Here is a 21,934-nt window from a genome sequence, read left to right on the forward strand (position 1 = left end):
AAGAATGTTTGGTTTGACATTGTCATATGATGAAAAAAAATTATTTGCCAAGACCAATATTTGCATGTTTGGAATACCTGTATTGCTGAACACTGATGCTGAACTTTTAGAACTGGGCAGCTCTACTGTTCATCTCTGTATGATGTTGCATTTATCATATGCCACTTTTGCAGATTTTCTAAAGAGCAGCCTAACTATCATTCTCACAATTTTTAAAAAAGAGGAAAAGAACACTTCTGAACTTTTTTGTTCCAGATGATTCACACTTTTTATTTGCTCTGTTTCAGTATATTACAAACTAACAACAGGGAAGTGTGCATGTGTGTGTGGCAGGGTGTCTTTAAGGTGGACCTTCAAACAGTTGGCCATGATGTTTGGAAAGCTTGGGAGAAAGGGGGAAGTGCACTTCTGCGAGCCAAAGAAGATGGAAGGAACTAACAGTGGAGAACTGGGCACACAAAGGGTATCATCACCATGTCGTATACATTAGATGAGACAGAGACTGGGTTGTGGGGGAGAGAAGACGGGCAAGGGGTTTACTGCACCAGCACTGGAATCTCTGAAGCAGTACCTGACAGCATGTTCATTCCTTGGTTCTCCCTCAACCCCCTTGACAGATCTTCTCAGTTTCAGAGAAACAAGACATTGCTGATGGAGATGGAGATGCTTGATGTCCGAAGTTGAGGGCTTTCCCGATGGCCCAAGGAACAGCTTGAGATGTCTAGAGCTGTCTAAGACTGCCCCTTGTCCATTACAGGGAAGTAGATTCCGGAGTGCTCTCTCCACAAAGTGTCAAAAGTTTATACAAATGGCGTGCGGGGCTCTTGCCTTGTGAGCTGACAAAATTATGAGTTGGTTGGTAAGCGGTGAGTTTTCAGAAGCCCATTGAACAGATGATCAAGTGACACACCTTAGTAATACTGGAGAACAAAGGGTCTAAGAAGGTCCAGTTTCCAAGTCATAAACTACAACAATGGACTTTTGAGCCCAGAGCCAAAAAATCAGGGCAGCTTGAGTAGAAAGTCTGGAGACACGCACAATCTTTCCTTGGCTTGGAAGTCATGGGATCCACCTCTTCTATCTTCCAGCTCTCCAGCTCCCCATATCAAATAGGGAAATTTGGCAAGGATACATCAGTGGACTTTTCTTCCCCTGGAAGAATGGATTCAAAGCACAGACCCACCAAATTTGAAGGGATTCCTAGAATCTCTTGAACAGGGATTTCCTCCACTCCACTGCACAATTCTTGAATTATCATCTTTAAACACCCTCTTTTGCCACCCATACATTGTATTTATTATGCAGGATAATTCAATTTTATTGTAACAGAATAATACATGATAACTTTTTAAGCACAACCAGCCTTGCCCAACCATGGAGATTGGTTGATCCAACTTAAATCCCAAAGGAATTCCTTTACAATTAAATTAGAATGATCATGCCCTTTCATTATAATTATACCAATGGGATTTTTTTTTAGACCTTTATTATATTATTCCCTTGGTCTCCATCCCCAATCTCCCACCCATTTGGAAATGCAAAGGTAATTTTCAGCCAGAGAGATAGAAAAAATAATGGTAATAAAATAAGGCATAGTCCACATGTGGCTGGCACTGAGCGAATGCAGATGACCAAGCTCTAATTACATAGAAGCTCAGCCCCTACCTGTTTTTATTACCCACATGATCATGTGGGGCCCCAACAATACAAGTGAGGATCCTTACAAACGTTGAGAAAGGTCAACTATATTAGTGCTAAGTTTTCTGCATCAGCACCAGTTCTGTGATTTGCCCTCAAAAGATACTCCCTATCACAGATACTGATCATCTCAACACTGGAGTGCACTGGAGTGCTGAATATCTTCTCCCTCTCTACGGGTTAGTTGCAGGTGGGCTATGCAGCAGCTAAACCATGGAACTTTGTTCCCTTCTCTTTAGGACTGCTTTCAACTCTTCATCAAGGTTTACAAATTTACAGTTGAAAGAAGATGAATTTGAAGAAAGCCCATCACTCAACAGGACAGCATATGCTTTGCATGCCAAAACTTCCAAATTCGATTAGCTAAGGAACAGAACTAAGAGGGAGTTTTCTGATGAGAGGTTTTAGAAGGGCTACTGCAGCCAGAGTGGACATCCCCGGGCTCAGTGGACAAATAATCTCACAGCTCAGTGTGCAGGCAAAAGGTTCAGGTGTGATCCTTGTTCAGCATCTCTGGTAAAAGAAGTAGCAGGTCATCTCTGCACGGCTTCTTCCAATACCCCAGCTGCTTTGCTAGTTACAGGAAAGTAAGGAAGCAGAGCATGGGAGGAGAAGGGAAACAGGATGAGCTCCTTCACAAAGAAATGATTGTCAAGCCAAGCAGGAATGTGCAAAAGAAGCTTACCCAGCAACTTCTCCCTGCCCTAAAATGCTGCACGGATGCATTTTATGAATACAAATGGAAGAAGACGCTTGAATGATATCACTATGGAAAACTCTTCTTCTAGGTTCTTTTGGTCAAAGCAAGGGAGTGTTCTCAGAGTAGGCTTCCCCCAACTTGGCACCCTAAAGTTGCAACTACAGTACCAGATTCCATTTGACCAGGCTGTCTGTCACAATCTCAGTGCTACTGGGGAGACAGGATGGGGAATCTACTCCAGAATCCTGAAATCCTTGGATAGAGCTGATCTATCCATGATTGCAGTGCTTTTGGGGGGGGGGGGAACTGCATGGTCCCATTGGACATACCCACTCTTATGTGCAGAGGGGGTCTTCTCCACCATGTAACAATTTCTTCACTGCTTCTCTATCATGTCTAAGGAAGACTAGTCAGGCCTGCTCCTAGCACTTGTGTGGGTTCAAAGATGCTGTGGACTCTGATACACCATTTGGAAGATATACTTTGGGAAGCTGATGTAATAGTATGTTCAGAGCTTGGGAAAGATTCAGGAGATGCTTTGAAAACAATTATCTATACACCTGTCAGATATCTGGGAGGAGAAGAATCAGCTTACTAGTTCACAAGAAACACTTGAGAAAGTCTCAGTCTGAACAAACTGAAAGATAAATTGAGTTCTAAAGTGGAAGTAATCTAGTTGTTGAGATTGCTATAACTTTATCCTTCACCCTTTCAGTAAATCTTGTTTAAAAAGATTCAGTGGGGAGCTCACTTTCAGTTGAATTGGGGGAAACTGATGCACCTTGATTCCACCCTCCAGCCCCACTCTAGATTTTCCAAGATCAGCCCAGCCCAGAGCTTGGAGTCACATTCTTGAATCTTATTTAGGAAAAGAAAGCCGTGCTGATAATCTAGGAAGGAGCAGAGGAGAAGGAAGTGCAGTTATGAAACTGGTCAGTGGTGCCACACAGACAGTTTACCAGCATAAAGCTGGGTCTCCTGGGGAAACAGCTTAGAAAGCAAGGCCAGTCCATGGATCTCAATCAAGCAAAAGGGAAAGTAAGATGGCCTATTAACTGGGTATGATCATGGCCAGAAGGATAATTACCCTGGAGATTGATTGATTGAGATATATATATATATATATATATATATATATATATATATATATATTCATGCATGTTGCTTCTGAATTCAAATGGGTGGGATAAGCCTTCTGCAATCTGGAACCCTCCAGACTTACTATGACTACAATTCCCAGAATTCTAGGTTGGCAGATCTATGCCAGGTGGGAGTCTGGGAGCTATGGTTCCTATACATCTGGGGAGTGTGAGATCAGAGAAGGTTGCTCCAGTGAAATCTAAATATTTCTTGTGTCATTTGTCTCAGGAGCTGAGGTGGAACTGTTTACTTTGGCACTTCAGGTTGTAACATCTCAGGAATGGGAGCAGAGACGTGTGGCAGACTCTAGTTTCTTTAGGGGACAAGATTGTCAGCACCTTTTGAATCTGATAAACCTCTTCTCCGAGACAAAAATTCCAACCACCACAATTTAAAAGAAATGTTTGTGAAGCAGCCTTGAACTGAAGAACCTTTTAAAGGATGTAAATAGAAATGGGAAAGGCCAAGATAAAGATAAGGATGAGGGAGGGGAAGTCTTGTTGTTACATATCTAATAGTATCAAGGGCACTTTTTCCTTAAAAGACTGGGGGAGGGGGGAGCAGACAGAAGGAAGTGGTATTTTCAGAACAATGCCCCTCTTAATTGATATCAGAGAAGTTCCTCATTGGCGCAGCTTATCAGGTACCATGGTGCCAACCAGCTATCACCAATTCTAATTGTTCTACAACTTCACTATTCTCCACTTCGTGTGAATGACTGGGAATCTCTCCTTTTTGCATCTAAATTATATTCCATCCTGTTTCTTTGCTTATTGTTGGTTTTAAATGCATTTTGCTTCTTACGTCTCCTTCAGTGAACTTTGTGACCCTTCCATCCCCCCAGCAATCTAGTCTGGGCCTTTCACTGGACTGTTCTTCTGCCTCTAGCCATTGGCGGGAACATGGGTTGATGGGATCTGAGACTCCTGAATGTCTGGTGCTGAGCACCTGACAGTCCAGCACAGCTCTCTGCTCCACTGATAGAATCCACTGTATCTTTTCCCAACCCGGATGCCCTTCAGATGTGTTAGATGACAGCTCCCATCATCTGTAGCCAAATGGTCCAATGCGTAAGTCCTGGGTTGGGGAAGACTGGTCTAGCAGCCACAAAATATACAGTTAGTGTCAATAATTCTTATCTTGGACTGGGACTGCTCACTGAATCATAAACTCTACTTGAACATCAACCATAGTCCTAGAGTCTTATAGTCCAGAGAAGGAGTCATCATGGCATTTGGAAAAAAAGAAAATATACAAGAATCAAAATCAACCTAGCTTTTTCAGAGCTTTAAAGCTCAACAATTACAACCTTGTCAAAGTTCTTCCAATCAACAGGAAAAGAAAGGCAATAATTTCTTGTGGAGATGTTGTAGAATTATTTTGGAGGTGAAACCAGCTTCCAACATCTGGATGCTTTGGATCAGGACCAAGTTCTGTTGTGCGCAAAAAATGGGTTGACCTATTTTTAAAGCTTGTGAAAAACTTGATTTGCTTGTTTCTGATCTTAACACTCCCATTGTAGAAGATTTTTACCATCAGTATTCTTAAGGAACTTAGGAAGTTAAGATTATGAAGGACTTTGGGAGATATCAAAGATAACTGGATTTCAAAAGATTCAGAAATCTCAAGAGGGAGCCAAGAACTGTGAGTCTCCTTCCTTGATCAATTAATTTTTTTTCAAATATTTCAGAAAATAGAAATGGGGCTGAATTGTTAAGGTGGGGAATCACTTGAAGAAATAAATCATTAAATTTTATGTCTGTTCCTTTATGAAATAAAGAATAAAGATGTTAATGGAGGCAGGGAAAAATCAGACTGGCATCTTGGTGTCATTGTTGGCTATTTTACACGATTTCACCAGCACTGCACTTATATTCCCCCAGTCACTTGAAAATAAGGGGGGAAAATCCATGGGGGATGCAAATAGCACATCTTGCTAAGTAAAAATAGCAACACTTTGAACTCAGACCTTTGTAGAATTGAGAAGATAACCGGAGAGGCGGAGTCAAGGTGTCCAGGTGAGAGTGATGGGAAAAGGCAGTCCTGATTGGCTGTACAGTTGAGGGTGGGGCTTGGCAAGGGCCTCTTACATAACCGAGCAGCATTTACAACGCTGTTTCTTCATGTCAAGATCCTGATCTGCTCCTTTGGGGTCCGTGTCATTGGCTGATGGCTGTGCCCCAGTTTGGTTCTCCTCCTTCTGAGCCAAGGGTTCCATCGCGCTGCCATTAGGTGGGGCATGATCTGCTGTATAATCTCCTGCCGGTTTATTCTCAGCATCTTCTATCACCACCAGCTCTGCCTTGATTTGCTCTCCCTCGAGCCCCAGCACTTTTTTGGTCTCATTTTCATCTTCCACGTTCTGGTAGCCCATGAAGATCATGGTGACGGGTTGTTCTTTGCTGGGCTCTGGGCCATCACTGGAAGCCAGTAGCTTTGGACTCTCCATTGGTTTAGCCTGCACACCTGTGATTTCCTTCCGTGGGGTGACCTTCTGGCTTGGGAGGTTGCTTAGGGCCTCTTTGGCAGCCTTCTCAGAGACTTCACTCAGGGTAACTTCATCGGCCTTATGGATGAGCTCATCCACTTCAGATGAGCTGAGCTGGTGGAGGCCGTTTTCAATAGCCCCATCTTCTGCATGGACTGCGTGGACCACTACAACAGAAGACAGAGAAGGTACACAATGAGGATGATGATAAGAGTCACCAGACCTTCATTGTTGCTTTCAAAAATGACTTATGGGCCGATATCATCGTTTCTACTCCTTAACAGAGGCTGAAGTGGCACTAGAGATCCAAAGATGCCAAGAATTTGCCCTTTAAAGCAGTATGGATTTTTATCTTGGAGGGATTTGATAAGGCTCATGGACTTCTGACAGCTCTAACAGTTAAGCACCTCAAATGCCAACCACACCTACCCGTTCTTTACTCAAGTGTTTTGTTCTGTATGTGTGTATACTAATGTCAGGCCAGTTCTCAAGCAATTTGATGAAACAGCCTTCACTTTTCTTTCAAAGGAGATGAGGTGGTCATGGAAGGCCAAAGGAGATGTATGAATGTTCTGTCTTCCACTCTATCTATCTATCTATCTATCTATCTATCTATCTATCTATCTATCTATCTATCTATCTATCTATCTAATCATCTTTCTGGCAGCCGGCAGCCTCCCTGGCTTCCCCCCCTTTTATTCCATCCAAAGAAAAGTAGGGAAGATCTATGGGGCTTTTTCAGAGTTCTTCCCTTGAGAAACAGCTGGAGATTTTTTTTCCCCTAGAGAAATTTAGGAAAAAGAAATCTACGCATTTGGTGGAGAATTTAGAAAGGCCATTTGTACTCGGCTATCAAAGGTATACCTTTTTTTTTTTTAGGTGAATTTGGTCAGAAAAAGAAAAAGCAGTAAGTGTAGGAAATGAGTGGGATTTTTCAACCATGACAGTTAGTGCCCTTTTTATTCTCTATCTTCTCGACCTTCACTTTCTTAGTAAATCAATAAGGATCCCTTGCATTATTATATTCTTCACACTGGAATGGAAGGTAAGAAAAGTAAGGAACATTTTGATGAGGAGTTAGTGTTTTTGGCAGAAAAATGAAAATATGACTATGTTTTTTAAACTGAAAAAGAAAAAAAGGGTAAATATGCCCTCTAATTGAACCTAACTCCTGGGTATGATCACTTAGTGCTCTAGAATTGATTGGATATTGTTTTCTTTCCAGATTTTTTTGAGCTGTCCACTCGAGCCTACTATTCCAGAATTTCCCAGGGATTTCCCATCCAAATACAAACCCATTGTGACCTTACTTAGCGCTTCAAAATCAACTAATGTTGACCAAGTGCTGCCACCTGCTGAGACTTAAAAACTTTATGCTAAAATCACCATCACCATCATCATCATCATCTCAAACATAGGATAGATATAATTTCAAAATTGTCCATTGGGATTTATGTGGAATATTCAACTTTGCTGTTTGCAAAAACCACTAGGATTTTTATGCTTGAAAAACATTTGCAAAATGAGATCCAAATTTTGTGGGATTTCAAAATTCAAACTGTTAGGATCATGATATAACACGTGCTGCTCTTACAGAAAAGAAGGTATCGTTCATTGATATCACAATATCTGGAGACAGCTGAATTGTTGAAAAATAATGGGAGAAAATATCTGAACACCATAATTTATAAACTGAGGTTGAAAAATAATGGACCATTAAACATTGATTGTTAATACCAATTGTAACGGGAACTCTTGGCACCATATGAAAAGGATTCACCAAATATTTAGAAATGTTAAACTTACTGGACTTCTGTAAAAGTTGTTTTACAGCAATACCTCCCTAACTCAGGTCGTAGGAGTGATTGGAGTCAACACCCGGTCAATGAGAGTATGATATTCATTTGGATAAATAGAATAATATTAATAATTATCAATAGGAAGTCTCGGCTTCTGAGCATTGCACATATTTCCAGCAGACAGCCTTCCTCCTGCACACAGAACGGCACTGGAACCCTTTTTCTACTTTGCCTGCCAAGTTGGATCCAAGGAGTGAGACGGGGGTCCCTCTTTTCCAGTGCCGGGGAAAACCAACACAAGTTGCAATTCTGAATCCATCTACCTGAAATTAAGTCCGCTAAACTCTTCGGATTGTAAGGCTTCTGAGGGTGGTTTTATTTGGGCCCTTTCCAGGGCAGGCCAAGATGGATGGTACCCCATCCTCTAGAAGCTTCCCAACATCCCGGGGCAAGTAAGGTGGCAGTGAGCTAGTCAGGGGTCCCAGATCAGGCAATGTGCTTCAAGGCTGAAAGGGCACTGGGTCCTTGGCCCTAACACAATTCCAAACACAACTCCTAACAGCTGCTGTGTTGTGGGAAAGAAACCAGGACTTGCGTCAATGTGATGTGATGTTCAGAACTCCATCTGAATCCCAGGGAGCATGAAAGATGATTGCAGGAGGCCAGACACATCCTTGGTCTGGGGACACTCCCTTCCAGTGCATACCTTTCAGCTCGTCCTCGTACACTTTGACTCCCTGAACTGAGTTCTCTTTGGGTAGTCTAGTGGTGCTGGACAGGACTTTGGTCTCCCCCGTGAGTTTGTCCTTCTCCACAGTGATCTCTACAGAGTACATAGCTGGGACACAAACAGGACACAGTGAGCAGCAAAAACGTTTCTGCCCCCTCCGCCCACCAACCTCTCCCTCCCTGAGCTCGGAAGTGAAGCATTCAGTACGAGCAGGGAAGGTGGGAGGCGCAGGGCAGGCTGGGGGCCCTGTGGACGGGCCCAAAGCATTAGAGGCACAGTGAAGAAGCAATGCACAAGGCAAGCGAAGGGCCTGAAGTGCTTTCTTCTAGCTCAAAGGAACAACGAACCAAAGAGCATCTGAGATGTCGCTCCCCTAAATCCTTGGTGGAGCCCCTCTGTGGCTCCCCTGATGGAATCCTAGTGAGCATTTCTAAAACGTTGACCTTCGGGATGATCTAAATCAGTGTTTTTCAACCTTGGCAACTTTAAGATGTGTGGACTTCAACTCCCAGAATTCCCCCATGCTGGCTGGGGAATTCTGGGAGTTGAAGTCCACACATCTTAAAGTTGCCAAGGTTGAAAAACACTGATTTAGATCTTCAGAGTGTTATCAGGCACACAGAAATGACGAGCTCAGCCTCAAGTAGCTTATAGTTGACCTGTTAGCCAAAGGTGAGATGTGGGTTTAGTTAAAAGGTTATTGATCAGAGTTTTTGCTTTTGCAAAAGGTGGGTAGGATAGGGAGGGAAAAACAAGAAGAGGTGAAGCTTGAATGAAGCCAAGGAAGGATGAATTTAAGAATCGCTCAACAAAGGATGGCTCTGCATAAGTGCTGAGATGAGTCTCCAGGAGAACAGACCCACAAGAGCCACATGGGAGAAAAGAAGGATGATTTATTTGTGATGCAGTAGTAAGTATAAGCAATAAGCACATTAAAAAAATAAGGCCCCCTTTCAGCTGAGCTCAATTTTGGTGACTTCCTGGATATTTCTTCTGCAGTAATATAAAGATGGTTTATCATTTCTTTCTTCCAGGTGGCTTTTTCCAACTTCCCAGTTTACACAACAGCCCTGGATTTTCCTGGGGATCTCCTAGCCAGGAACCTTGTTTCGCGTTTTGAGATTGGCCAAATTTGGTTTTATAAGAGTAGGATTAGGCACAACAAAAGTCTCAAGCAGGAAAGAACAATGAGGGAATCAAAACCGAAAGCAAAGAAACCTGGATTGGGCATCCAAGCAGATGGGAACTCGGAGGCAGGGTTTAAAGCAGGGTTAACTTGCCTATATCGGTGGGGAGAGAAAGATGTGATTGGAACAGGGGAATTTGGGGTGAAAGGGAAAGACCACAATGTGGGAAAGCACAACTGGAGAGAAAGGGGCTGAGTCAGCCAAAGGACTGTCACTCATTGCCCAGCAAACGTGCGGCCAATGTCAGCATAACATCAGCCCAAAGTTCATTTGCTTACTCTGACAAAGATAATATATTTTGTCACTGTTCACATGCAGAAAAGGAATATATGACTGTACTAGCAGGCTGTCGATGATCTCAGATGAGGAAGGAACATAAAATAGCTGTAAAACTATTTCATTGGCAACAGGCAAGCATACTTTCAGCAAAGGTGCTGCTGAAGCAGGGCAAGGAAATGTCAAAAACATGAACATCAGGATGATGTGCGCTCAGTTGAAATGCAACTACCATTTTGGCTTTGTTAATTACTTAAAAGCAGAAATGCAAAGCATCGAGCGGTGAATAAGATTAAGATGAAACGATGAATAGAATTTTAGGAAGTGTTTTCCCCCAAAAGTGCTAAACCATCCCCAACTTGGTACCCCCAGATGTGTTGGACTACAAGGTCTATATTTTCCAGCTACAAGTGCTACATTGCCTAGCTAGGATGGGAGTTGTAGTTCAACACGTGTGCAGCCTGCCTGATTGAAGAAAACTGGCATAGAGTTTGGGATAATCCCAGTTGACAATTGTCCCTGAAAGCACATAAAATTTAAAGGCCAGGACTCCTTTAAAAACAGTAGACAAACTGCTTTCTCAGCATATTTTTACAGTTTTAATTCAAGATGGCTCAGTTTTCCAGTTCCATCAATTTTGTTTGTTGAAATACGTATTTAAATACAGTGTAATTTTTGAAACAAAAATGTAAGTGCAACATGTACTTTACCTCAAAGCACACATTTCTAAATGCAGATTCTGCATGATCGTTTGCAGAGTGTTGCCTAGTTGGTCATGGAATAATTTTCTGGGGGAAACAGCAAGGACTGTGTGGCCTAGTGACTAAGCAGTGTTTCTCAGCCTTGGCAGTTTGAAGATGTATGGCTGGGGAATTCTGGGAGTTGAAGTCCATACATCTTCAAACTGCCAAGGCTGAGAAACACTGGATTAAGGTGTTGGACTGGCAGCAGGGAGACCGAGATTCTGGTCCCCCCTCAGCCACAGAAGCTCTTGAGGGACTTTGGACCAGCCACTCTGTCATCACAGCCTACCTCACAGGGGTTTTGTGGTAGGGAAAACTGGGATGAGAGAGCACCATGTACATTGACTTGATTTCCTGTAGGAAAGCCAGGCTAACAGAGTAATAAATAAATGTATGTTACATTTGCCAGGAAATTCTGGGAAATGTGGACATATAAGACTGCAGCCTATCTCCCTCCCTGCCCCTATGGATTAAAATGCCCTATTAGAGCTGGACACCCAACAGAGCAGAAAGGCGGCAAGTTCATCATGATGATCGAAGCTGTGTTTGAGCCCCGAGCATGAAACAGGTCAAACTGGACAGCTCACTCAGGTTTTTCAGTTCGAGATAGTTGTAGTGCAGTTAATGGGTAACACACCTGTTGGTTAAAATGACATTTATCAAGGGCAGATCCAGGGCAGTTCTGTGATGACCGGGTATTTTCCCCCCAACCCCCTGGCCGTTCTTCCTTTGACATTGCAGAAACTTAGGACGTGTCATTTAAGGCCGTTATCAAGGCAAAAATACATGCAAAAGGGAACACCAAATCTGACCTTTTAAATACCTTTGGAATGGTTTTTCTGGGTGGGAATTTGTAACTAGAACATAAAACATGACCTTAGTCCTGAGCTTTAGGCATAGGATAGGATAGGATAGGATAGGATAGGATAGGATAGGATAGGATAGGATAACTGAAGTTTTATATAAAACTTTACTATTTACTACCCGTGCAGCTGAACTGTGCACCATTTGAAGTTTCCGAATGCTCTTCAAGGGCAGCCCCATATAGAGCGCGTTGCAGTAATCCAGATGAGTCTTGTCTGGATTACTGCAACGCGCTCTACATGGGGCTGCCCTTGAAGAGCATTCGGAAGCTTCAAATGGTGCAAAATGCAGCTGTGCGGGTAGTAGATGGTGTTGGATATTCAACACATGTAACACCAGTGCTTCGTGAGCTGCACTGGTTGCCACTGGGCTTCTGGGTGCCATTCAAGGTGCTGGTCATCACCTTTAAAGCCCTTCATGCCTTGGGACTGGGTTACCTGAGGGACTGTCTTCTCCCAGTTGTTTCTATCCATCTAATTCGGTCCAGCAAGTTAGGCATGTTGCGGGCCCCATCAGCCAAGGAATGTCGGCTGGCAGGGACCAGGAGATGTGCCTTCTCTGCTGTAGCCGCTGCCCTCTGGAACGTCCTCCCTCCAGAGATTAGGATGGCCTTTCATAAGGCCATGAAGACCTGGTTATGTGTCCAGGCCTGGGACCTCGAGTGTTAAGGGCCCAATTTCTTGGCTATATGAACATCTATGCCAATAGTTTTACTCAGTGACCATATATATTTATTTGTATTGTTTTAATTGTTTTATGTTTTTATGATTGTACACCACCCAGAGTCACTTGTTGAGATGGGCAGCTATAGAAATCAAATCGGATAAATAAATAATTAAATAAACAAGCCTATCTAGGCCAGCTTCTTAATTCCTACTGAGACAGCCGGCAGCTGAGTATATGGAGACATTTAGAACCAGGCACAAAGTCAAGGCAGTGCACCAGGATAAGGAAAAAATAGTTGAAAGGAGGTGGGGTAGTTGCTTCAGCCTCATCTCAGCCCAGATGGAAGACTTAAATAAACTGGGCTCATGTCTCTCTATAAATCTGACACAAAAGGGACACATCATTCAGTTGGACTGATGGGACAGAAATTGACTGTCGGAAGATTTAGGGACTAAGAACTTTGTGGAACTTTATGGCAACTTAGTGACAAAGCAGTTTTTCCCGCATAAAAAAGATTACCAGGGGACTGTTACTGAATCCCTGGGAGAGTGGAGAGAGACAGCTGAAGGGAGGATATATGAACTGGGAAAAAATAGTTAACCATGGTTTGTTACATAAATCACCATTGGCTGGGTTTGTGCAACACAGCAAAACATAAATCATGCCCAGAGGCCACTGGAGTGGACAGCTATATTAATAATAATAAAATTGTCATCATAAAATGACAATGGTGAGGTTCACCAACAAGCAACATGAAAACTAAATGAGCCACATGATGGCTTAGCATATAAATAACAGGTTCTATTAATTCTAGTTTTCAGCAAAGCCCAGATCCAGGCAAAGGTTTCCATATAATTTCCTTTCTCCCCATGTAGATTCAAATACGCAGAAGTGGACATTTTTGTGGTAACTCTGGACCTTTTGCTTGGCTCACAATTCTCTCTGTTCCTGTGACTCATCTCAGAATGGCAGGGGAATTGTCCCAAAGAGCTGGCCAGCTACTCTACCAAGCTGTGTGGAGACCTCAGATAGTGTAGATGGAAAGGCTGCAGGAACCTAGTAGCTAGGGTCTTTCCCCATTCGCACTTAATCACGGCAGTGCAACATCTTGTTTCTGCCATGTCCTGAGAACGCTGCCTTCATCTCAACCCCAGCCCATCCCTGAAACAGCTTAAAGTAGTCTTTATTGTTCTGGGGTTAAAATCCCTTTAAACATGCAACAGATTCGACGGTTTGGCCCTGGATACCATCTGATGCATTTGATCAGTGTTGCAGTCAGGTGTCCCCTACGAATGGAATCAGCCAATCACCTACTGGTCATTTTAGGCTGATGCTGGTTCCTTCCCCTCTCTTTGGGGATTGAAGACTGTCCTCCAGGGCTGCTCTCTTTTCAGAGTCTGATTCTTTTAAACTAGCCTCTCCCCCAGCACCCACCAGATCTTTGAGCTGATTCCTGACTCAGAGGCCTGGATCAATCTGAATAGTGGCCCATACCTGAAGCAGGAAAAAAGCCTGCTCTCTCTTGGCTGCCTCACAGTGCAATTCTCCCAATGGCTGCCAATTTGGGCTGTTTTAGGCTGCTTTTGAACACAGGTTTAATCCTGTTCTGGAATAGCACTAAACCCATATGCAAAAGGAGTCCAGTGGTCAGCTTTGGTTTGGTGCAAGTGTTTTATACCAGGGTTCCTCAATCTCGGCAACTTTAAGATAAATGGACTTCAACTCCCAGAATTCCCCAGCCACCCATGCTGGCTGGGGAATTCTGGGAGTTGAAGTCCACCCATCTTAAAGTTGCTGAAGTTGAGGAACCCTGCTTTATACAAGTGCTTTCAAAGGGAATCTGCTGTTCTAACCCTCTGTCAAAACTTGCCTCCCTCTACCCCAACACATGTTAAGCAGAGTGAGAGGTATATGTCTCCCCGCTAGCTGGTGATGTTTGGTAGGCCGGAAGAGAAACAAAACTTGGAAATCCACCAATCCCTGTTCTTAATGTGAACCACACATTGTAAATAAGGACAGCACCATTTCCCAGAATCAGGACAGGGATTGCTACCAAGGCGGCAACTTTGATGCCGTTATAGTTTTCTGCTATCTCAAGGACTGTTTGCTCTTCAGCTTGACCATGAAGAGGAGCCCTGTCCCCAGGAAGGCCCTGCTAGCTATCCTATCAAATGGTCACTAATAGATTCACCTACCATTCTAATAGGTCCTTTTTTAAAAAAAAAAAACAGGCCCTGATATGGAAAAACTCCCTGACAACAACATCTAGACAACAGAAGAAGTCTATCTATGGACCTCCCCATCTCTGGCATCTGTGGGCTCTCCATTTCTGTAAAAGGCTGGAGAGCTATCAATCGTGGACGATTTAACGGATTTTCCTGCACACTGCAGAAGGATGGACTTCCTTGTGGTCCCTCCCTTCCAGCTCTAAAGTTCTGTGATTTTGTGACAGAACATGTCCCCATTTGCAGCATGATGACCTGGGAAAGAGGTGATACCGCCCTGGAGTGGCAGGAAGAACTGCATCAACATGGACCATGCGGCATGTCTGAATGTTCATCTCCATGAAAAATCATCCTCTTCTGGGATACGTTTTTCATAGCAATGGAGAATATTGTACTGGTTATTTACATTTAAGGAGTTCCTTCTTTAATGGGTTAGCTTTACAAAAAAGAGGCAGGTTGGAATAGAAATGTCTATATTCCATCATCTCCATATTCCAGTAACTCATTTTTTTTATATGACTCCACTAGCCTAAATTAGAGGATAGAATCTCATTTTGCCTTAATAAATTTCAATTAACAATAGGTCAGTCCTTACTTGTTTAAACTTTCCAATTAGGTTCTGTGATTTAAAAAAAAAAACATATCTATTTAGCTATAGTTCACCAGCTAGAATCTGCAGTTTGAGTAATGTAATGAATATCTATTCCATTTCAACCTTTCAATTATTGTAGTTTCTCTATCAGGAAAATCTGTTCATCTAAAGCTTCCCATTAGATTTTGCAATTCGATAAGAAAGCAAATCGCTTTCTCATCTAACTTCCAAGAAGGTTCCATGGCTTAGCAATAATAAATAAATAACATTTAAAATTTCCAATTACTTTCAGCGGTTAAACTTAAGAAATGTAAACCTATCCTTTTCCACTGCAATTCATCTAGGGCTCCTTAGCTTCTTTTAAAAATGGGGATGGAAGAAAGAAAAAGATGAGAACAGTGTTCCAAATGGTCTAGAAATTCCATCCTCTGTTTTAATTCCTGGTGTGTGAAAGCTCTTTACAGTTACCCAGTGATGAAGGGTCAGAAATATTTTCATGTATATTTCACTTTAAAGGCCTAGTACTGAACCCTGATAGCAGAACTGTGTCACAAAGTCCAATTATGGCAAGCAGTTCTGTAAAACTAGCTGTCTGACTGTCTGTCTGTCTGTCTATCTGTGTATCTATCTATACCTATCTTTATCTCTATCAGTCTATCAATCATTTATCCATCCATCCATCCCTGTCTACCTCTTTCTATCATCCATCCATCCATCCATCCATCCATCCATCCATCCATCCATCCATCCATCCATCCTCTTTATCTATCCACCTCTATTTCTCTCTCTCTCTCTCTCGCTACAGACAGAGATAAAGACAGACAGAAGCGAGCACCAGGCAGCATAACGCAGCAGGGGTGAGGCTCTCCTCTGGCTTTGCAAGGAATGAACTATGACTTGGGGCGGAGATTCCCCAGTTCCTTCTTGGTGAAAGCAGACAAGCGGCATGCGGTTATGGGCAGCCTGGGACACCCGGGGCACGCGTGGGCCATGGGCCATGAGGAAGTCCCCAGGTCTGAGCAAAGACAGCAGGACCAGACCTACCTGCTTTCATCAATCCACTGCCTTTGCCTTCCACCACTTTTACAGGGCTGTTGGAGATTTTGTTGTCTGCTTCAGGAGGGGGAAAAAAAGGAAATCAAAACTTGAATAGTAAACACAATCATCTTCCCCAGATCTCTTTCTGCTTCCGGAATCTCTGCCTATCCACCTTTTCTTTCCCCAAAATAAAAACTTCTTTCTTTCTTAGAGTTATGTCCCACCTCCTCTAAGGAGAGAACATTAATGGACATAATTGTTCCTTCTCCCTCATTTCATCCTCGTAACGATCCCGAGGTTTAGATTTGTCTGAGAAATTTGACTAAGCGTCTCCAGGACGGTGGAAAGGAGGACGTCATGATGCCCATTTCATCAACAAATTAGGGATGGCCACCTGTGGAGATAATCGGTGGGTTCACTCATTGCACTAAGCCATGGTTCATTCAACCATTGTTTATTAAATAAGCCACAATTAGCTGGGTTTGCACATTGTGCAAACCATAAACCAATGTTTACACAGGCTGAGATCACACAACACGCTAAAGACTTGGCTGTTCGCTCAGGGGTTTCATGAAGGTGATTGAAGCCCACTTTGGGTTGTGTGGGTCCATTTCTTTTCTGTTCCTTCCTGGTTTTTGTTATTTTTGCCATACTTTATTCTTGTCTATTACTCTATTTTTTTAAATTGTTTTTCTTATTCTTATTATTATTTTTTACTGTAAACTGCCCACAGTCATTGGAAGTCAGGAGATATATACATTTAATAAATAAATCCACCAAAAATGAAATACACCCATCCTCTTCAAATTTTGTCCAAAGTGTCATTCTGGGATTTACTGCTTCCACCAGTGTCCCCAGCCTGGTGACCCCCAGGCATCTTAGATTATGGCATCCATTAATTCCCAGCTAACGTGCCAGTAGCATTCTGGTGGGAATTACGAGAGTCACAATCAAATGCAACGGAGGTGGGTGGTGGTTACTTCTCTGCTTTTTTTGTACAAAAGCTTCAAAGTTTCTTATAAGTCAAAGCTTTTGTTTCTAGAGCATGTTTAAGTGTTGAGGAGATTCTCAGAAAGAGAGAGGCGAGAAGTCTAAGGAATGAAAGGAAATGCACGAAGGATTAAAAGGTATGGAGAGACAAAGTGAATAGCACTGGCGTCAACTGCACATAGCTATTTTTCCTTTTCTTATCTCAGGCTTTGAATGTCTTCGGTTTCCCGTTTCTTACTCTTTGCTCTGCATAATATTGCTTGCCCCAAAGGGGAACAGCATGATGAGTCTATCTATCTTCAGATAGATCTATCCACACACACATGGTGAGACCACGCCAAATTGACTGTGGCAATTTTTAGGCCATTTTATCCTCCTCAAACGTGGCAGCATTATTTTGGATATTTTTCAGAAGTAAAGTGGGCTTCTTTAATGGGCGAAAGCATCCAAGAGGCTTCCATAAGCTCCCTCCCCCCCATTAGTCTTGTCCTAAGGTGTTTCCTGAATTTGGGGCAATTCAGAATGGCACTGTCCCACATTTAACTGGACCACTGTTGACTACACCCAACCCAATTGCCTGGAATCACCTTACACACCAACTACAAACTACCCAACCATAATATAACCTGTTACTGTATGTGAACCTGGATGGTGTGAACATACAGTATCATTTCATCAGGAGGTCATTTAATTTGAGAAGGGCAATCACATAAAGAGGGCCGGTAAAAATGAGGCAACATTTTAAAAATAAGCCATTTCCAGCTGTTTAGACTGCTGTAACATGCCCTGTGTAGAACTGCCTTTGGAAACAGACTGGAACCTGCAGTGGGGCAAAATACAAGGGCTTCGTTTGTTTGGGTCTGTATGGATTGCATATGAAATGTTGGCCCAGGCATATGTTATGGTGGTGATGATGACAATAATGATTTGTATTATGCTTTGCTGTTTTAATCTTCTGTCCCCTGCCCCGAGTCACTGTCATGCCCTAGGTGGCTATGTAAATTGTTTGAATGAATGAATGAATGAATGAATGAATGAATGAATGAATGAATGAATGAATACCCCGTCAGTGTAGAATGACTCCAGTTTGGAACCAGTTGGCTTTCAGGCCTGATTCAAAGTGCAGCTCATTAAAGCCATTTATTTATTTTGCCTGATTCCAAAACAACTCTGGGCAAGGTCAAACAAAAAACAAATTAAAAACACAATACAATATAAATAACCAATAGGGCATTGGATCACTCAGTGCAGGACATGTCCAAAAACTTATCCAACGAGGGGCCCTGCCCACCCTTCCCCAAGGCCTGGGAGCACGGCCAAATCTTCAAGGCCCTCCAGAATGCCATCAAGATGGGAGCCACATAGATCTCAGGAGAGATCTCACTCCAGAGGGCAGGTGCTGTGTTGGAGAAGGTACAGTGCCTGGGTCCCAACAGATGGCATTGTTTAATTGAAGGAACCCTGAGCATGCCAACTCTGCCAGCTTGTAATGACAGGGCAGAAACCATGGCGTAGGACTGGGTTATATCAAGCAATACTCTGGTGAAACACAGCCTGCCCATCTAGTACAATCATCTAGAGAGGATCTCTTGAGGGTCCCCCACCCTCACAAAGTACAGGGGATATGGACAGACAACAGATGTTCCTGCAGGTGGCTCCCACTTTATCGAACATCTTTTCATGGAAGTATGGAAGACCTCCTTGCTTGCTTTTCAGAAGCAACTTAAAGCTGTACTATTCCAGCAGGGTTTCAGCCCTACGTCCTCTTTGGGTGTCAGCCCTTCAAGGTAGACCAGAAACAGACTCCACAGGAGGACTAGAACTCTACTTGACTGAGATAGGCTACAATAACAGAACCTTGAAAATCTGCCCATGTCTCCCCTTCTTTCCTGAACTGCAGGGAGTCAGGGGTTGGGGGGCAATCTGAGTCTCAATCTGACACTTTCCCACCTCTCTGGACTTAACATGTATTTCTTCTGCGCTTGGTGCTTCCCTGACAATCTCTGCATTCCTTCCCCAAGGTTATCTACCATATCTACAGTATATTGGGTAGCCATCATAGGATGATGGGGGGGATGATGATGATGATGATGGTGATGATGATGGACTGTTTTATACTATGGTATGGTAGTTCACTGCCCAGAGTCTGTATGGATTGGGGTGGCCTATTAATCTTGTAATCAACAAACAGCTTTCAAAAACTAGGGGGGAAAACTCTTTAAATGCCTTTTCTCATTTAAAACGTTTTGGAAAGAAAAATAAATAAATATGCTTTATATTCCTATTCCTTCTTTGGGAGAGAGGGAGAGGATAATCTAACCAAACAGAGGAGAACAAATAACATTTAATTGCTGAACAGAAAGCTGAGTCAATTTGGATATTGCTACCTTGCAGAAGTGATTTTGGACATCACCATAGTACAGTGTTTCTCAACCTTGGTAACTTTAAGATGTGTGGACTTCAGCTCCCAGAATTCCCCAATCAGCATGGCTGGCTGGGGAATTCTGGGAGTTGAAGTCCACACATCTTAAAGTTGCTAAGGTTGAGAAACACTGCCCTAGTGAAACCAAGATTTAAAAGTGGGCAACCTATTTGGGCCAGGACACATTTATTTAAAATTTTGAGAGCAAGTGGTGGAGACGTCCAGAAAATGGTGCTCTAAACAATTCCCCTAGGATGCTCCTTACCATCCAGGTGGGATCTCTGAAGAACCCAGAGGAATTCCTACAGATAACTACAGTGCTAAAGGCTGTCACTCTGCTTTATCCTTCTGACTCCACTGTAGCGCCACTAGCTGTGAGCTTCCTACAGACTTTTTTTAAAACTAGAAGATGCCTTTAAAAGAGAAATCAAGTGAGGCACAGAGTCTGGTAACACCAAGGAAGGTATCTAGAACTACATTGGTAGCTGTGGGCCTCTCACTGTTAACACTTGAATGCAAGTAAAGAAATGGAATAGAATGAAAGGGTGTGATTGATTGTTACACAGCATCTTGTGTAGGCAAGAAAAGGCAGCTCTTACAGGGGCATCTACGAGGGGTAGAGGGGTCAAAAAAGTCAAGTGAGAAGTCACAACCACAGAATTGAAGCTCTGTCCTTTTTTTATGTGTATCATGCATGCCCCCTGCAGATGACCCTGAGCTCCTAGTTACTACCCATCATCGAGATTCAGGACTTTTTTCTTTAAAAAGCAGGTGCAATTTGTGTTGGAACCTACCTTTGGCTGAGCCTAGAGGAGTCTGTGGGAAGAAGAGACATAGGTACATTACCAAAATAGAACAAGAAAAGCAGACGTTTCTTTGCCCATCCATCTTGGCTGTGAGTCAAAGCCCCGTGCGTGGCATTCTGGATCCTGCAGGAGCTTTTAAAGGCTTCCCTATTAGACAGCATCAGTCTCCTGCATCTTTTATCAAATTGTTCAGGAACATGAGACCTGAAGCTGTTCTCTCGGGGTGGCACTGCACGATGGGCTAAGCAAACCCTGGAACCATTGGCCAAACCAGAGGCAGAAGTTGAATCCCAGCATTAGCCAGAACTGGAGCCTAGCTTGCATCTAGTGATCAGATCTGCCTGCCAACCTCTCTTCAGTGAATTATGGTACCCATGTGGGCATGGCGGGGGAGGGCCTTTCATTCCATCCTCTTAAGAACCCTGTATGGAGGCCGCATTGAGAGAAAGAAGCTGGTCCTGACCTTCGGCGTGTGGGGTAGTTTCTCTTCCTTGGCCACCACTCTGGTTTCCTCAACCATGTTCTCTTTGGTGGAAGACGCTGAGATCCCATTTTCCAGTTGTTCCAGTTCTTTCTCCAACCTAGACCAGGAAAAGATACTGGCTGCTGAACACTGTTTAAAGCTGCAGAGCTGAAATACTGATTCCAGAAGAAGATATCCTGCTTTGCTACCCAGACATACAAATTATTCGATATAACATCCTTTCTTCATCATTAAAAAACTTATTTGCCTGATCCTCATCAATGAGAATAGACCACCAATTCTGAAATTTAACTCAACATATTATATTGTAACATAAGCTGTGGCTCTTTTTCAGAGACATCATTCTGCCCTAATTATCCTAGTCAAATAAATGAGCAAAATAAATAATAAGAAAAAATGTCAGATATCTTTGGAGCTTCCTGTAGCCTATTTAAACTGTGTGTGTGCACGCACATGTGCATGTATTTCCAGATATGAATTTTCTGGATTAAAACATTAACTTTTTTTTTTAACTTGCAAACTATAGTCCAGCATCAGAAGAGCCATAGGATTTATCAGATTTCCCTCTCCAAGATCACACAGTAGAAAACAGAAGGAAATGTTCAACGCCAGATTCCTCATTTTCCATGGACCATCTGGACGTTTGAGTCTGTCCCCTTCAAGTGTTGGATTTGCTTATTAGGAGGAATCATAGAAGTTGAGTAAATTGCATGTCTACTGATCTGAAGTATTTTTTGCTCTCTTTATCTTCCTGCAAAGCCCTGATCCAAGAGAAATGTTGGGCCAGCTACTCCGCTGGTATTCCTTGCTTACAATGAGGAGGGATTAAAGCATCCAAACACACACACCCCTACACAATGTAGAGGGTGGTGAATGTGTTGCTTCCTCACTACTGCCTTCCTGATTTCTCAGCTGAGTGCTGGACTTGGAGTGTGCCACCTAAATTGTGGAGTTATTCTTCCTGTTTCCAGTATGTTCTGCTAAACCTGCAGAAATACAGTATTAAATCAGAGGAAGGAAATAATAACTTGATAGCCTGGGCCTTCCCTACAGTCTTTCATTCCTGCTCCAACCTCACTGGTTTTG

The 21,934-nt window shown here is 43.0% G+C and overlaps 1 protein-coding gene across 5 annotated transcripts in view; it reads right to left on the reverse strand.

The window, feature by feature from the left end:
• Nucleotides 1–254: 254 nt before the first annotated feature.
• PALM (paralemmin) overlaps nt 255–21,934 on the reverse strand; it is a 75,086-nt gene continuing 53,406 nt past the window's right edge. Inside the window, exons 5-9 of one of the 5 annotated variants that reach the window (XM_007436816.3) lie at nt 20,828–20,945; nt 20,353–20,374; nt 16,153–16,218; nt 8,532–8,663; nt 255–6,193 (exon numbers count right to left, since the gene is read on the reverse strand). In XM_007436816.3, the coding sequence (XP_007436878.1) occupies nt 5,625–6,193; nt 8,532–8,663; nt 16,153–16,218; nt 20,353–20,374; nt 20,828–20,945 (907 nt within the window). In that variant the 3' untranslated portion in view covers nt 255–5,624. Of the gene's footprint in view, nt 6,194–8,531; nt 8,664–16,152; nt 16,222–20,352; nt 20,375–20,827; nt 20,946–21,934 lie in introns of all 5 variants that reach the window. The other 4 variants (XM_007436815.3, XM_025172280.2, XM_025172279.2 and 1 more) reach the window with 4 other exon arrangements.

The sequence above is a fragment of the Python bivittatus genome, unplaced genomic scaffold (genome assembly GCF_059951505.1).
Source record: "Python bivittatus isolate LINGU-HERP-01145 unplaced genomic scaffold, Pbiv_v1 ctg000580_np1212, whole genome shotgun sequence".
NCBI lineage: Eukaryota > Metazoa > Chordata > Lepidosauria > Squamata > Pythonidae > Python > Python bivittatus.